The following is an 18,472-nucleotide window of genomic DNA, read 5'->3' as shown; positions in this document are numbered from 1 at the left end:
AAGTGGAGAGCATTTTTAGAAGGTGAGGGTCCAACGTAAAAAGATAGGAACATTTAGTAACACTTTTTTTTAATCTTATTTTCTTATTTCAAGATAAAAAGTAATCAAATCTCCATCAATAAATACACATAGGCTCCATTCATTTGTGTTTAGAGATGAGAAAAGAAGATAAAAACTAAGATTGTAAGTAACATTTTTCTTGTAAAATTTGCCAAGTTCATTTACGCAAAGGAGATTATAAATATATCAATTTAATATCTCTTTATACTTGCATTTTCTTTGTAAGTTGTGTTTAAATAATGAATTTGGATATAATTTTTTTTAAAAAAAAACCACACACACATTTTCCTTTCCTTTTCTTTTCCATTTTTATAGCTCTATCTAATTTCAAAATTCAAATACAACCTTAAAAACTAATAATTTTACCCCCTTTTTTTTTGGTAATAAATTTATTATTATTATTATTTGAGCAAAGTTATAATACGATTATATTAATAAAAAAAAAAAACATACAAACATAAAAGAAAAGAAAAAAAAGAAAAAACAACAAAACTTCAAAGGGCCAAACAAAAACCTAACAAGGACTACAAATAATAGATTACAAGGCCACCAAAAAAAAAAAAAAAAAAAGAGAACAAACAAATGGTTTTAAAAAAATCACCAATCTTATCACAAATGTGGTTTAAAAAAAATAAGATCGGCATCAAAATGGATCCCAAACTCCTCTTCCTCGTCGTCCCTACATCCACTGTCCAACTTCATTGCTAAACTTCAGTTACCGTCAGAAGCAAAGATGAAGAAGAACATCTACAACAGTAAAGGAGAAGGATTGAGAAAAGAGGGGACCACTATGGGTATCGATAATTCAAAAATCTATGTCAAAAATTAAGGGAGAAACTCTCAAACCCTTCTTCTAAGGCATAAAAAATTCAGATCTACACTATCGAAATATTTTTGGAGTTCACTGAAAAGATGTCAAAAAGTCATCAATTTGGTGCCGAAAATCACTTAGAGAGAGAGAGAGAGAGGGTCTTAGTAATAATCTTTTGGTTAAAATTCATTTTACTTCCTCATGGTTTAAAAATGAAACAATTTACCCCCTATGATTCAAATTAAGACTGCAAATGAACAGAATAATTCGTGAACAGACTCGAGCTCAACTTGATAAGAACTCGTTCAAATTCGGTTCGTTAAATTTTTATTGCGTTCGAATTTGTACTCATTAAAATCTTAATAAACAAATCTAAAGATACTAAAGTTCAACTCATTATTTGGGCTTGTTTAATATTTATTTAAATAGTAAAATAAATATATTATTTATATATTAATAACGTAAAAATATGTATAAACAATAAAATAAATATATTATTTATAAATTTAAATAATGTAAATGTAAATAATAGTTAAATTTATTTATATGTACATAATAGCTAACTATAGATAATACATTTATATAATAGCGGTGGTAAATATTATTATTTTGACAAGATATTGACTTTTCATTAAGTATGATTATATATATTGTATATATAATTATATAATCAAAGTTTAATTATAATTTTAGTCTCATACGCAAGTATAAATTTATGATTTCTTTAATTCATTAAAACTCGTGAATAGGCTCGAGCTTGAGTCAATCCTAAGACAACTCGGCTCAAGCTCAGTTCATTAAATTTTTATTGAGCTCGAGCTCGAACTCGAACTCGTTAAATCTTAATAAACAAGCTCAAATATTTTAAAGCTCGACTCGGCTCATTTGCAGCTCTAGTTCAAATATAGTCCGGAAGCTCCCATTTGATTTTGGACTAAAGTGCCACCATTAATTTTTCCATCCAAACTAATAGAAGATGTATCATACATGCCATTTCTGAGAGTGGGTTTGATGCTTTAAAAAATAAAGTGAAATTAACTCAACAAAAATACAATTTCACACTCATTTTCTCCAAACCTAAAATTAAGGAATATTTAAAGGGAGTCGTTATTCCCACTCCACTTTACTCTAAATACACTTCTTTCTTTGTCCTTATCATACATAGTTACATTAATATCCTTTCACACAAAATACATTCCTAAAAAAATCAAAATTTCAAACGTATTAATATAACTATGTATAATAAGGATAAATAAGGGAGTATGTTTAGAATAAAGTTGAGTGAGAATAGTGGCTCCCTATTTAAAATTAGAAAAAGAGTTAAGAATTTACAATAAAAATAATTGAGGATTTAGGTTTAATTGTGATCTAAAATATAATTAAATTAAAATTAGAATACAAAGTTAAGAATTACACTAAATAATTAAGAATTTATGATTGATTGTGATTTAAATGGATTAATGTTACACATTATAAATTATGTGTATGAGAGAGGAGAGTGAAAGACAGCAACAAAAAAAGTATAATATTTGAAGGCATTATACCCATTTCATATCTATAATTAACAGTTGTACTTTGATCCAAAATCACGTGCGACTTTTTGACTATATTTGAACTACAAGGGGCAAAGTGCTCTACCCTCAAAGTATAAGAGAGTAAAATAAATTTTGCCATAATCTTTTTACCTTATACACAAGTATTACAATGCATGTTGTATGTACATAATATACATATATATACATATATATTATTTATTTAAAAGATTCCTATATGCAAAATTCATGTAAATTCACATTTGGACTATTTTATTTTGGCTACATGTTAATATGGTAATAAGCTACGTCACGATATTAATTTGAACTTGAGATCTCACTTCATTGACACCTAAGTATTCCCTCATATGACCACTTACACTCCGTTTGGATCACAAGGTAAAACAAGCAAAGAAATGATTTTGCTCTCTCATTCAAGTGAAAAAAAATAGAAGAAATTAATTTTCTCATTATCATATTTGAATTAGCAAGAAAGCGAAGTATATGATATAGGGATGGGAATTCTATTCATACATAAAATTTATATAACTTTCTTTTAAGAATAATATAGAAATGCCATTATCGTAAATAGGGGTGTGCGCGGTGCGGTTTGAGAGAAAAATAGAAACCATATGGTGGGTGGCGGATTGATAAAAGTGTCACTAGAATTTGTCATTTTTCTTATAAAACCGACGGTTCGGTTGGCAAATAATGGCGGATTTGCCTTGGCGGTTTATAAAAAATATAATTCAAATTACAAAACTTAAATCAAAGAGTAAAAAAAAAACGAGAGATACCGTGATGTTAAGCATCTTGCGAAGCTTTCTTCTGATGCAGCAAGTGTAGCAACAACATGATAATATCAACGACTATGCCATCAGTTCATTACAAGCATCTGTGGAAGCTACAATGATCAAATACAATACATAAAATTAATATCATTTAGGGTTTACAATATATTGAAAATATTTACTGTTGAAAAGTATTTAGATTGAAAAGTGAGTTGATGTAAGTTTGTAACATGGCCAGGAAAAAAAAAAGATTGAAAAGTGAATTGGAATCCAACTTTATTTTGAATTACCGACATTTTGAATTCCCCTCGAGTAGTAATGTAATACTATATTCTAAGATATAGAACAACAAGCAAACTTAAGTAAAAAAGAATTTTTAGAATCTTTTAAAACATGATTTAATAGCGGTGCGGGTCGGTGCGGTTTGGAAGAAAAATAGAAACCGGTGGATTGATAAAAGTGTCACTAGAATTTGCCATTTTTCTTACCAAAAACCGGCGGTTCGATTGGCAAATAATAACAAATTTGCCTTGGCGGTGCGGTTAGATGCGGTTTTGGCAATTTCGGCGGTTTCGACGGTATTATGCACACCCCTAATCGTAAATAATTCATCCTTGTGAGTGTTTTGTTTTAAAGTTAAAGGTACATATTAAGCCACGTCATTAAGTATAAAAATTCTGTATGAAATTTAATTTCTTTATATTTTTATAGGAAATCTCAGCATTATGAAAAGTTTATAGCCAATCAATTTGTTTCGCACCCAATCTTACTAATTTTGGTGATAAATAAAACTCAAAAAACAAGAAAGTATCTCTTACCATTTCTCACCAATTCTCAAATAAATTTATAAAACAAACATTAGAAAAATGTTTTTCTTCGCTTTGTTTCTTATAATTTCTCATCAAATTTCTCAATTTAAAAGCATGTTTGGCATAATAAAATGAACTGAAATGGAATGCTTGTTCTAGCTTTGCATTTCATTTCTCTTGTTTGATACACCTCATATAAGTGGGAATAATCATTCCATTGGAAAGGTCATTCCAACAAAAAAGTGATACTTATTCATTCTCCAACGAATAGACATACCATTCCATCATGAAACCATAAAAAAACAAGTGTCTATTCATCTTCAGTCCTCTGTTGGCTACTATGATCATCTACTTGCATCACCACCACTCCTATTCCACTATCCAACCACCACTGTTGCCACCACCATAACCACCACTTCCATACCGTCATCATCACCACTGCCACCTTATTGCCGCCATCACCACCAAAACTACCATCTTACCACCACCACCACCACCGCCCTACTATTGCCACAACCACCACCTTACCACCAACACCACCACCACTACCACCACCACCATTGCCGCTATACAAAGTTGCAATCTATAACTCGAATCCACATTTGGACTTGTTGACTGAACTTAAATTGGTTAAAATTAAAATTAGCAAATCCAATAAAAAAAAAATGGAATATTTGAAATATTTGAAACAGGAACTTAAGGAAATAATTTTTTAAATATTTTTATTTACTCAATTGAAAGTTGGGCAAATTTCTTCAAATTGGGCTGCAATTCTGAAAATTCAGTCAAATTTGATAAACAAACAACTAAAATCGAGGAAATTTTCAAATTCAACATAAAAAGTTATAAAAAATAAATAAATAAATAAATAATTATTCAAACAAATTCATCAAATTTGATGGAAAATACACATTTTTAAAATCATGACTGGTTCATGCAAGCCCCCCTTCAGTTGTCAAGAAAGAAAAGAGATCTATAGCCAAGTACGGAAAATCAATTGTTTCATATTTTTAACTATTTAGTAAGTAGGAAACTTGTACACTCACTATCCTTACCCAACTCACTAGGTTAAGTTTTCTTTCAAAACAAATCATGCAAAAAATACAATATTTTGCGAGGACCTAAAATCTCAATAAACTCTCTTTCAACTACAAACTTCTGGGTAATGCTTGCGAGCGTCTTGAGCTCAAACTCAAATTCAAGGACAAAAAGTGTCAATGCTTACCTCAAAAACTAGTCACTTCCTGAATGCCTCTTTACTTTAGTATGGTCTAGTCTTGGGTGATCTTATTTCATGGTTCAGAGAGCACTTGTGTATGTGATGCAAGTGAATCTGTATGAAAAAATTGTTGTAAAGTTTCGTTGTTCATTCCATCCGTCTTTGCTTGGCAGTTCAAGGGATTGTCTGCCAGGCTCGTTAAACCTTTACCTAGTTCCACAAGTAAGGTTCGATTCCAACAAAGAAAGACGAGTTGAATAAAGAGGTCGAATGATGAGGAACTTGGAAATACGCTCGGTATGCAAATCACATTACAATATTGGTGTTGATCTTTAGTGGTGTGGTTAGATTAGCAAGAGGAAAGGCGGCCCCGTCCTGAAACAATGGTGTACATACATAAATAAAGAGCTTGGTTATGGCCTTTACTTGATAGGGCGCCTTCCCATCTATCTTGATTGGAAAGAGGGGGAGGTTCTTGTGCCGTCAGTGACTTGGGGGTTGGCCATTCTCGAACAAACTTCGTCTTTTGTACACGACCGAACATTGCACATGTTGGTGTTGTTTGCATGTTTCTTTCTAATTCGGGCAAAGAACGTTGGGAAGATGTGAAATAAGTGCCCTTGAACTGCAAATTAATCATAATAACACTACAAGAAAAGAAATGGATTCTCGCGAGAAAGAAAATAAGGCAAAAAGGGGGGAGCTGAGGGTTCCAAACCTCCTCTATCCCACGTTGAGATTTTATAAAAGCTCAACAACTTCTTCGATTAGGCTACCACCCGAAGCCTGGTTTAGTTGAGAATGGGATTCACTACTTGATTAGTCTTCCTAAGCTATTAGGCAACTTTGGTGTAGGCTTTGACCCAAAAGGTGGGGTTGAGATAACAATAGGTGAAGATTTATGGATAGTGATGGTGGCCAGTGTGTGGTTCTGAGGGTTGCGGGTCTTTTTGTTGCATTCACTTACAACAAGAAACAACCACTGCATTCCCACTTTCAAAATCGAAAATTCTAAAAAAGTCCTCTAAACCATTTTTCTACAAACATTTCTCCTCTCGCAAACATTAATGGCAATATTTCAAAAAGAAACCATTCACAGGAAAACACAAGTCCGATTTGTTGTTACATTTGTAAGCAAAAGGGTTATAATGCCCAACAGTGTTCCCAGAAATAGACGAGACAAAAAGGTGAATGCCCTGTCCCAAATAGACAATTTCTCTAACACAAATGTTGATTTCAGGAGTGAAAATTATAGGTGCGTTTATCGGGGCCACCTTTGAGGAAGGTGATTTCCACTGAACCATTTGGGAAAATAGTATAGTGAGGATTTGTTGATTGGACTAGCTAGTTTGCTCATAAGTTGTGATCCAGGCGTCTGAAAATTACTTAATGAGTTCTGCTTGTGAGAGTTGGCAGGGAATATATGAACAGAAGTGCCCTGCTGTGGAGAATCTACGGTGAGCATCAAAGCATCTTCAGTAGAAGTTGGAAAAGACATATCAAAGGCATTCTTTTGGCATATGTTGTAAATGCCACCAATTTATCCTTGTACTATGAAGGTGCAGAAAGACGGTGCGGGTTAGAGGCATGTTGAAATTTAGGTAAAAAGTCAAAAGAATTGTGCCTGACTAAAGATTTGTTTGAACTGCTGCAAAACAGGCATGTTGGTATTTGTGGAATCTAATATCCATGAGAGCAATGCGAGAGACCACCGGAGACCTTTTCTACCATGAAAGGTACAGAGCAAGATGAACAACCCCAAAATGAAGATGTGTGTAATCTTGATGTATCCATTGTCCCAGAAAATTATCAAGAATCTGCAAGGTAATCAACTGTTCAGCCTCGGTAGCTGGAATGAAACATTGGTCAAGTCTGGAGGCTTGAACACACAACTAACGGGCAAAGTGTGGAGAACAATTGTCAAACAGTTTTAGTGACCGAAGATGAAGACTTCAAGAAAGTGTTGTAATGGATGAGCAAGGGAAAACCAGTTATTGGGATCTTGTTGTCTTCATTCAGATACTCATAGTCATAGAGAGATTCAAGAGAATTTGTCGAAGAGAGAACGAGAACACAAATTAGATCTGTGGCCAGGAAGTAGACTCATGAAACTGATTAAACAAAGATTTAGAAATTTATTAATCAGTCTTACACCAGAGTTTCTTCTATTCCAGCAAGTGGTAAAGATTGTTGAGCACCCAAAATTTTGTTTATAAGAACAGTAAACCAAGACAAAGCATTCATCTGATGTCTCAAGGTGCTACTGCAACAAACTATTTGGGTGATCACAAACTATACGAATACACAGTGAATCCACAACTTTAAAGTTTCTTATATGAAGGATCCACTAGAAAGTGGCAACCATAGAGCCATACGTTTCGAAAGTTTAGAAGAAACAATAAACAGGACCGAACACAAAAATTTCTAAAAAGAAGTTTAAGCTGTCAACTCACTGATATCAAATTTGTAACCATTAACAATCACGAATAAGAAGTATCAAAGAAAGAGTACACAATATCAAATTAATATTAATGGCCTTCAATTTCAACTTCTATTCCGACAAAGCACAGTGTTTTGTCTATCTTTATCAAAATTACAATGCTGATGTAAAATGTAAAAATAAATAGAGTGCATTCATGACATGAACGTGCTATGGAAAGCTCATGAGGGTGCTGTTGTTCCACAAGTTCATTTTCATGTAATTACAAATTATATTTTTTTATACAAAGTTTTTACATTCAATTGATATAATACATATCCAAACAAATATTTTTCTCATAATTTTTCTTTGCTGTAAAATGAACAAATGAAGAGATGTAGAAAAATAAGTTATCTTTTCCATTACTTTGATGTACTTTCCCAAAGAACAATTTTCCTACACATTTCTTGCCTACATAATAGAGCCTAAAATGTGAGATGGGTGTTTGTATGAACTAGTTCTAGTCTAGAATCAATGTCTAATATTCTCCTACGACACATAACTTCCCCCACATAATCTATTAATTGGTCAATGTTAAAACTTCAAATCTGTTAATTGTTTTCTGCATTTAGACAAGGCTTGCTTGGAGTCAGCTTGACTATTTAATGGCCTTTTCTTCGGGTTTTTTTATTCACATTTTTCAATTAACGTTATTTTTATTTTTTTAAAATAAAATTTATTCAGAGCTTCTAGAAGGACCTTTTATTATCTTTAGGGGGAAAAAAAAAGAAGCAAAAAAGCCAATTAAAAATGAGCCCTCACTACATGCCCCAAATGTTGAGACCTATGCAACATGAACACTTCAAAATAGGCGTTGTAGCAATGTTGGACACGGGGATACACCATTTATTTATTTTTTTGGAATGGGACACGTCGGGGACATGTCGGGACACGATGAAGAGACCTAAATCAAAAATCCCTCATTCGAAGAAAGAGGAGAAGAAGAGACCTATATCCAAAATCAGAAGAAGAAACAGAAAGAAGAGAAAGTGCTAAGCTGTTAAGTTGATCTCGATCTCCATCTCCAGTCGAGCTCTATCTCCAATCGATCTCCATCACCTTTCAACTTGGCTCGCCTCTTGTTTCTCTCTCTCTCTCTCTCTCATCTTCTTTCACCCTCTTGTCTCGTCTGTCTCTCTCTCACGTTTTCAATCTCTCTGTGTCTTGCATCTCTCTCTCTCTCCGATCGTCTCTTCTATTTATTTATTCATTTATATTTTCTAATTATACTCTATTTATAAATATATACAGAAATATTTATCATAAATTTTAATAAATATTTATTTTATATTTTTAATTTTTATTTAATTTTTTCTTTATAAATTTATATATTATATATTTATAAATTTTATAATATTTAATTTTGATTGTTTAATAACATAATATTAATCTACATTGCAAATACGCATATATAAATATATATATAAAAAAATTTGCCGTGTTTCCCCGCCGTGTCTATATCCCCATTTTTTTGAAATTGCCGTGTTTGTATCTATGTCTGTATCCGTGCTTCATATGTTGAGACAATTACATTGTAAGATGTCCAGTACGATTACAAAAGAAGCTCTCCACCAACGGAAGTATCCACAGTTGAAATGAGTTTCTGACCATTTTAGCCTCAAGGGAGGCATCAAGATCCTCCCATATCATCAGGTGCCAGTAAACAAACACAAACTTATCTCCTCAGAACACCAGTCAATCCCTCTTCATCAATAAATGGTATACGTCTTTTAAACTCTTTAAATCAAATTTCTGTTTTTGGTGATGCAGTGTTCATGTCTGCACAACCAAGGCCAAAGCCCAAGTGAACGGCTGTACTAGTAGTTAGGGACTTCCAATGTTGTGCTTGTGGCTGGGTTTCAAAACCCACCATTCCCTCCCCTTCCCTTGAGTTAGTGATGCTCTACTCAAAAAAAACTAAAGGCCTAAGACCATTTGTTGTGGAACCTAGTTCCCCACACCAGACCTGTTTAAATGGTTACAACCAGGACGCATAGGTATGGGTACAATATGGGTATGTCGATATGATAAAATCCAAAAAAAGTAGGATACAGGTACAACTTGGTATGTTTGTAAAAAAATATCTATTTTTAATTTGGAGTAATGCAAAAATTAATTAAATGGTTTAATTTGTTGAGATCCAACCTACAATTAACATTTAACGTCAAAAGTAAAGATATAAACCAAAATTAAAAGTCAATATATTAAATAACTTACAAATCATAACTTAATTTTCAAATCATGCTAAGCACAAAACTAAAATTAAAAATAAGTCTAGTGAAAGGAATTTTGTCTCTGTAGTAGAAAAAAATATTGTTTCGACTGAAATACAATACAGCTTGGGAATATACTAGGTACATCTGGATACCCCAAAAATTAAGAAAAAAATTTGAGTACGTGTTTCATGTACCCAATACGTATGCAGAAATACCATACGAAGTACCATAGCCTATAAGTACCTAGTATACTACGGCATTTTTGTTGAGTACCCATGCTTCATAGGGTTACAACTTGCACTTAATTTTTTTGAAGAGAATAGAAATAATTAAAGTTGTAAACATATTTGCTATCAGAGGTTAATGTGAAAGGAAAACCTTCTTAAGAGGAATGTGAATTAGAACAAGAATACCTAGATAGTTTAAGCTGAGGAAAGTGCATTGCATAGTGATCTGTATGCATCGACACAATGTTTGAATTTCTCTTCTGCCATTGCCTGCAACAAATCCATAGCTATCTTGTAACAAACGGCTCCATAGCACATAATACACAAATTTGAAATGAGACAAAATAAATATATTAAAAAAAAAAAATGCATATTTTGCGAAAGCTTCCACAAATTAAAAGGAACAAATCTAGGTATGTCATCTAATGCATAGTTTTAGAACCACCATGCCATGTAGTACAATGATGTTCAGAACTCCACCCAATTGATCGGGTCAGATTTCGAATCCCCCCCATTGTCCTAAATAAAATAAGACAAATTAAGTCATTATCCTAAATAAAATAAGACAAATTAAGTTCTTAAAAATATCTTTGGGTGGGGTTCATATCTAGTAATACAAACTATGGAATATCTCAATATATATATATATATATATTTTTGATCGGCGAAAGTCAATTGTTAGTTGTTAGATTAACACCTATAGAAGTCAGCCTCCCCACTATGTCAATATACCCTCACTTGAACAATAAAAATGATTTATTGGAAACCAGAAGGCACACAAACTGACCTGTGAGGACCCTTGATGCTTATCAGGATGCCACTTTAAAGCTGATAAGCGAAAACTGCAAGGAGTTCTGTCAAAGTTATATTGCTGAACTATGAACGATCTAAATAATGAGAACATACCTGGTTGAATGTTAATCACAAAGACCATCTCTCTAATGCATATACTCAAAGCGCAACAAAGATATTCAAGCACTTACGCATTTTTTACGTCTTCTATCTTCAAAGGACCTCTTGAGGGTAGACCAAGTATTGCTCTTTCAGAAGATGAACCAATGATGCATGACTCATCATCAGATTCGATATCACTTGCATTCTGCCATTCTCTATTTCTACTGTTATTCCAGTTTGGATGGCCCCTCCACTCAAATCCATTTGTTGATGTGTGAAAATTGGACTCCTCCCATGACTTGAATGACCAAGTATACCATCTGTTTCCAAATGTTGCTTGAAAAACTGTCTCATGATGTCCGTCAAAATCATCAGAGAAACTCTCTTGTCTAGCCTTACCTAAATGTGTAAACAAAAGCAAACATTAAATTTAGCAGTATACAAGTGAAGAAAAGATTTTAAAAACAGATAAAATCATGAACCTACTGAAAGATTGAAAAGGGCTATAGTTCTTGTCACTGATTTTCTTTCCTTTTTTCATGTTCCTCTCTTTTCTTTTTTCAATATTTTTTTGGGCAAGAGATGTATGAAGCAAACAACATAGAAGTATTAGCAAAGAGCAGCAGATTAAATTTCAACAAAACCTAAGAAATCTCAACCGATTTGTACCCACTCAGAAAGCCATAAACAAGAAATGCAAATTATTTAAATCCTGGATTTGTTGTAGTTATTGATCTTGATGAAATCCCCCTTGAAAACAAAATTGTAGACTCAAATTAAAGAATCAATATTGCTCTGCCCTTCGATGTTTCCTTGCCAGAAGGCAAAGAAAATCCCCCACCTTAAGAAGGAAGATATAGATAGTCTTGTGTTCTGATTTCTTTCATCAACTTAAGCCTTTAGGGTGAGTTTGGTTAGGATGAAAAAGGTGGAAAGTGCGGGAACAATAAAAATAAAAATGAAGCTTCATGAGAGTCGAGGAACATGCAAGTTAGTTCCTATACAACTCATATCAACATAGAAACATTGCTTTCAATTTCTTGCAAAAAAATACATGATTTTTTTTCTCTCATGGAAGTAGCCAACGGTTATCTCACTTTTCAATTTCTTACAACTTCTCATAAAAATAAAAATAAATCATCTTAACTAAATACATATAAGAAAATAAATTTTCCTATCACTTTCCTTTCACCTCACCTATGAAGTACCGACACTTCAAAACAAGTGCCGTATCCGTGTTGAACACACAGAGACTTTGGGGACACGTATGAGACACACCACATGGCATGTCCCCTTATTTAATTAATTTATTTTCAGGAGACAAGTCGGGAGCACTTCAGGACACACTAAGGACATGCCAAGTTGTCTTTTCCCTTATTTTATTTAGTACTTTTGATGAATGTTGAATGTTTATTATTTTTTTTCTTAAATTTAAATACTTAATAGATCACCTATAAAAAAAAGACTAGGGACATGCCAAGTTGTCTTTTCTCCCATTTTATTTAGTATTTTTGATGAATGTTGAATGTTTATTATTTTTTTTCTTAGATTTAAATACTTAATAGACATCTATAAAAAAAGATATAAACTGTAAGTGTTAATTTAAAAGTGTTTTTTTTTAAATAAAAAAATAAAATTAGAGTTAGTTTTTGTTAATATTAATTGTTTGTGGATGTACGGCCATGTTTGGGAACAGGCTATTTTAGTAACTTTTTGACTTTTTGGCTAAAATATGATGTAAAAAAAACTAGTATGTTTGGGATGACTTTTTGACTTTTTACAAAAAAAATGTGCAAAAAATAGAGAGAAAAGGGAATATTTGACTTTTTGGTATATATTATAGATTTTTTGATTTTTTTAGTAACTTTTTGACTTTTAGCCTAAAACAACTACTTGCCAAATCAGGCCTAATATTTATCTAGATAGCAGATAAAAAAATATAAAAACATATTTTATTGCCTTGTCCCCATTTTTTTGAAATCGCCGTATCCGTGTTCGTGTCCACATCCGTATCTGTGTCTGTGCTTCTTAGCACTTCACTTTCCATAATATTTTTCATACTAATCAAACGAACCCTTAATTCCTCAATGCTTTCTTGCTTATATACACAATAGTTTCATCAAAATCAGATGCAATCAATCATTGTCCAATTGACTCAACATGCAAGAGGATTATCAATGTATTCCCAATAGATTCGTTGCTAAATTTTCTGATTTATGAGGCAAACAGATTTTCAAATTTTTACCATCTAAATGTTAAGTTGTTAAGAGTTAAACCAATTCAACGCTCTCTTTTAATTTTCACAACAACTATGACTAATTTTCACGTTCTTAAAGCCTTTTTTATATGTAAAACTACACATAAGTTGTCAAGATCAATTTAGGCACGTAACAATGCGTATAAATTTCTTGCCCAACTAAACAAGGTAGCTATAATTAAAAAATGCATACACACAATTATTGTATAGATACATGAAATTACAGATACATAAACATAGAAATAATCTGTACTTGCACATGCATCATCAATAAATAAGATAGAAATTATCACATGTTGCCTCTAGCAAGAAATCTCAAACGCCTAGGTATTATGATTAATGGGGTTATAAACTACATATTAGAAGCCCCTCAAATTTTGCCTTGCAAACACTGGACAACAGTCAAATTCTTACATGGTTCCACTAGGAACATATTATTCTCAATTTTAGTCACAACGACACTCAGCTTTCAAATTAAGTAAAATATAGTCTTATCAATTTTAGAAAGAGAAAATAGTAGGATAGTCCGATTATCATGACACTAACACAAGTGTTCCAGTATAAGTAAAACTGGGGTGAAGTAAGATAATCTACAAAGTGCACTTTAGCCTTAAACCTTACAAGAAAAAAATTTAAAGGCAAGGGTAGTAAATAAAAGGCACTCAATAAACATATGAAATAAGATAAGGAAAGAAGTAAATGAAAAATAAATGTCTCACGTTTCATTCTCTTGTGCTGAGCTTTACTGGAATGGCGCGTAGAAGTGTTTGATCGACTTCTTTTGCCAGAAATGTCTGAATGATCAGCATGCTCTGTGTTCCAGCTGGTTGTTCCATCCAGTTTTGGAAAGTGATCCTAGGTAAAACCATAAGAGGGAAAATATAATGAGCACAACATATCAGCAACCAAATATATTAAAAGTAAGAACCACAATACTGGCAGGCAGATAACAAATTAAGACTTGTTTAAGTGATTATGTAATGGACATGCATAAACCTAGGGCCTGGTTTTCTAATGGAGTATTGAATATGGGAAACCCCGGGACTAACAGTTGCCCAAGTTCTGAACAATTATAATTATAATTATTCTTGAAATATCAAGAGTCCACGCATATGTTTCCTACTCAAAAAGCTGAGAAGTTTATTGCTTATAAGAACGTTGAATGCTTTATATTTTAGAGAATATTGCATTTAAATGGGAACAAACTCAAAATAATTGGACTTTCACGGAGGTGCAAGTGAAAGATGTGGCTCACTTGGTGCAAGTGAACAATGTGGCATGAGACACAACTCTTACTTGCTTCAACTTGCACCTCCATGAAAGTGCAATTATTGAGTTGTTCCCCATTTAAATACAATTTTACCTATATTTTATTGGTGAAACCAAGAAGATAAATTCCCCACCCTTGCCTCCTAAAAAAAAAAAAAAAAAAGGTTCTATCTGGCCAAATTCAGTGCCAACAAATGTATTATCTACAACAAAACTTAATCATCAAATTTCCAAAAACACATGAAATTGGGTAACAACCATACCCTAGACAAAAGAAGAAAGGGAAAATTACACTTTAGCTCCTTCAACTATAGTTCATTATCACTTTGCCCCCTTGAACTAAAAAAAGTCGCACTTCTCCCTCAGTGTTATTAAAGGCGCGCCTAAGCATGTGCCTAGGCCCAAGGCTCATCAAGGCGCAATCAATGCGCTTTGGAACATCTTAGGCCAGACGGTGTAAAACAAGCCCCATAAAAACGCATGAAGCATGTGCATTGGGCTTAGGCTCAAGGCGCACGACTTGTGCGGTTCTTTTAAAATATTTGTTTGTTACAATTACGACCCTTGAATTCATTTAATCTCTACCCTTTTTTTTTTTTTTTTTTTACATGCTGCTACAAGGGATTAAACCCTTAAACATACATTGCAACCCAACACTTTTTAAGCCATAATTATGCAAAGATGTTGGTTGGATAGAGCTTTCTCTTTGACCAGACTAACAGTTGTCGTTATTTTTCTTCTTCATCTCCTCAATCTCCTTCTCCTCCTCTATGCTTATCTTGCAAGGCACTTCGATTTCATTGCTATTTTCAAATATTTATGATTTATGAGTTAGATGATTGTGTTAATGTTCAACCTTGAATTATCTCTTTACGATAAAATATTGGCGTTTGTTTGTATTTATGCTTTAAAAAATTTAATATAACATTTTACTTATGCTGAACCTTAAATTATTTGCTTATATCAATTTATCTATTTATTATTGTCAACATGAGCCTCGCTTCAATAAAGCCTACGCTTCGCCTTGCGCCTTGCTAATACGTTTAGAATAACAATGAAAAATACATTTCTAATCTCATATATTTATTTTACCTTTTTTTTTTCCCAAATGATAAAATGGTTGGATAATGGTGTGGCTGACAACACCCAATCATACCCAACCTACATGCCTTGATCCAAAAGCCAACCCCTCCCCCTCTCTTGGATATCCCTACCTCCTCCCCTCTGTATTTTTCTTCTCCATTAATAGCCCCATCTTTGCCACCCACACTCCACCACAGTCGCTAAATCAAAATAGAAAACTTGTCTCACTTGTTGCACAAACCTAGTCAGTCACTGCCATTGTCAACAAATCGTTCAACAAAAACCTTCCCATTTATCTATTTAGGAGATATTGCTTTTGTGCAGTCAATTTTGATAATGACCTTTCACACTATTGGTTAATATTGTATTTCAATGATTGAGGTTGTGGGAGAAAGCATTGTTGAGAAAATGCAGCATATCTAGCTAGGAATCAGTTGAGATACTATTGAGGAATTCTTGATTGAGTTTGTTTGTTTTTATAACTTCAGTTCTTTATCATATATTTATGTTCTCATATTTAGATTGAAAGTTTCTTATTTCTTTATTTGTCTCTTGTATCAGTGTTGTATACAATCAGGATACAGAAAATCAAAAAGTATTCTTTCTTTTGATGTCTTGAAAGTGTCTTATATTTCCATTGCTTTCACTAATGCAATCCTTCCTCTTAGAACTTCATAAATATTGTTTGTTGGGGAGAGAGGGCAAGGAGAGGGAGGTGTGCTTTGTGGGTGGTAGGAGTTGCGTAGATACATGGGACGGAGACGAAGGTGGTGGTTTGTGGTCATGGGGTCTGCAGAAGAAAGGAAGGGGAGGCAAAGGTAGGGCAATGTGGAAATAGGGAGAGAAGGCGAGGGCAGTTTGAGCATTAGGTAATTAATTTATATTTTCTCAAGATAAGGTCAGTTAAGGTTATTTATGTCATTGTAGTATTACTGGTTTAATATATATAGTTAGAGGAGCTAACCCGAGTGATTAAGCCCTCTCATTCTTCTAAACTCTCTCTTCTTTACATGAACATGGTATTAGAGTAGGTTGTGCTTGAGATCATGAAAATTTACTTATTATTCTTCTGTTTTCTTTTGTCTTTCTTCTATATTCTTCTTCAAAAAAGAATAATAAAATAAAAAGATAGATCGTGTTTAGCCCTAGTGCCGTCAACGACCATCATCAGCCCTAGTTGCCATTGCACAGTCAACAGACATCGTCAACCCTGGTCACTGTCGTCTCAGTTCATAGCCTTGTACCCACTTGATTGACTTCAACCCAGTTCAATCCAAATCATATTCGATCCAGCTCGTGTTTGCATCATATAGTTCACATTCGAAGGTCCCTTATGGCCTCGGGTTTCATCACGTTCGATTGACCTAGTTCGATTCAAGTCATGTTCGACTGATCTAGTTCTCAACCCAACCTCTGGTTCAACTCAAGTCATGTTTTGCCAAGATTTTGGTTCGACCCAGCAATGGTTCAACCCGACCCACTTACAGTTTGAGTTCGGTTCTAGTTTTGGTTCATGGTTTACCCTTGTTCAATTTCAGCCTAGTCCATGGTATTGTCTCGGCTTCTTCTCCTAGTTGTCTCTATTTGTTCAGCGTTAGCAAGTAGTAGTGTACTTATTCATTGCGTGTTGGGGTGGTTTCGTCATGTTCTGGTTCATTATTTGGTTCCTTATTTGGTATGGATTCTTCTATGCACCTTTTGCAACTCACCTCTCATAAGTTAAATGGGGATCTAGTTATTTACATTGGTCCAAGGTAGTGAAGGTTACCCTGTCAGGTCAGGGAAAACACTGCCACCTTATTGAGACTACTCCAAAAGATGAGAAGAAAAAGGATGAATGGGATCAAGAAGATGCTCGAATTGTTGCTCAATTATGGAATTCTATGGAGCCTCAAGTTGTTGATATGTGTACTCATCTGGATACTCTGTAAGGATATTTGCTATGTACACATGTTATATTTGAGTAACCTTACTCGCATGTATGATTTGTCCATTCATTACTTCCAATTACACCAAGTTAACAAATTGAATACAGACTATCTAGCTGCATTCAACTAGATACATGAAGAGTTGAATGTCGTTCTCCTGATTACTATTGATGTCCAGAAAATGCAACAATAGCAAGAACAAATGGCTGTGATGAAATCTCTCATTGGATTAACACTTGAATTTGAGTCAGTTTGGTCTCAGGTTTCAGTTGGTGCTGAGATTCCACCCCTTGTTGAGGTGTATTTTAGGTTTTTTCATCTACCTCTTGGGATAGTTCTTAGAGTCTTATAGCACCTACTCCAGATCGTTCTACCCTAGTTTCGCAACATAATTCTAGTGGTAAGAATACTCAGTCTAGCTGTTAACATGGTTACTTCCAAGGGTATTCAATATACTGGTTCCAGTGGTGGCCAAGGAGGTGCTAGTCGTGGTGATGGTGGTAATTTTTGTCATAGTTGTGGGGGACGTGGTCGAGGTTCCCGTGGGTGTTTTCATTGTGGCCTGAACATGACTCCATCATTACACCACATGACACAATCATTACCTCAAACACAGGAGAAATATTAGGATCTAATTGGCAAGCCTACTCTGTTTGCAAATCCAGTGACTACTGATCGTATAGATTCTCCCTCATCATCTTTCTTCTACTGCAGAGAAAACTATGGTTGTTTTGGAGGCAGACTACTCTAAGTTTCTTCAGAATCAAGCATTCTTGCAAGCATCTCTTCATGTTGCATTGTTAGCTCATACAGACACTTCCATTGCTTGTTTGTTCTCTTTCTCTTGTCCTCGTCCATGGATTCTTGATTTTGGCGCAACTGATCATTTGTCAGGTA

The 18,472-nt window shown here is 33.8% G+C and overlaps 1 protein-coding gene across 4 annotated transcripts in view; it reads right to left on the bottom strand.

Annotated features, from left to right (window-relative positions):
- Positions 1 to 430: 430 nt before the first annotated feature.
- The window catches only part of LOC114296041 (Chaperone DnaJ-domain superfamily protein), a 32,008-nt gene continuing 13,966 nt past the window's right edge, over positions 431 to 18,472 (bottom strand). For 2 of the 4 annotated variants that reach the window (XR_014339627.1, XR_014339641.1), the window contains exons 4-9: positions 14,015 to 14,150; positions 11,128 to 11,437; positions 10,932 to 10,986; positions 10,331 to 10,414; positions 3,201 to 3,307; positions 431 to 807 (exon numbers count right to left, since the gene is read on the bottom strand). Coding sequence is in view for 2 of the 4 variants with exons in the window: in XM_028240329.2 (XP_028096130.2) it covers positions 10,340 to 10,414; positions 10,932 to 10,986; positions 11,128 to 11,437; positions 14,015 to 14,150 (576 nt within the window). In the remaining 2 variants the exon portion in view is untranslated. Of the gene's footprint in view, positions 808 to 3,200; positions 3,308 to 9,979; positions 10,415 to 10,931; positions 10,987 to 11,127; positions 11,438 to 14,014; positions 14,151 to 18,472 lie in introns of those variants that run through there. The other 2 variants (XM_028240329.2, XM_028240328.2) reach the window with 2 other exon arrangements.

The sequence above is a fragment of the Camellia sinensis genome, chromosome 1 (genome assembly GCF_055761805.1).
Source record: "Camellia sinensis isolate YWXY chromosome 1, ASM5576180v1, whole genome shotgun sequence".
NCBI classification, from domain to species: domain Eukaryota; kingdom Viridiplantae; phylum Streptophyta; class Magnoliopsida; order Ericales; family Theaceae; genus Camellia; species Camellia sinensis.
The sequence above is the reverse complement of the archived record's forward strand: the minus strand, read 5'-3'. Positions and strand labels throughout refer to the sequence as shown.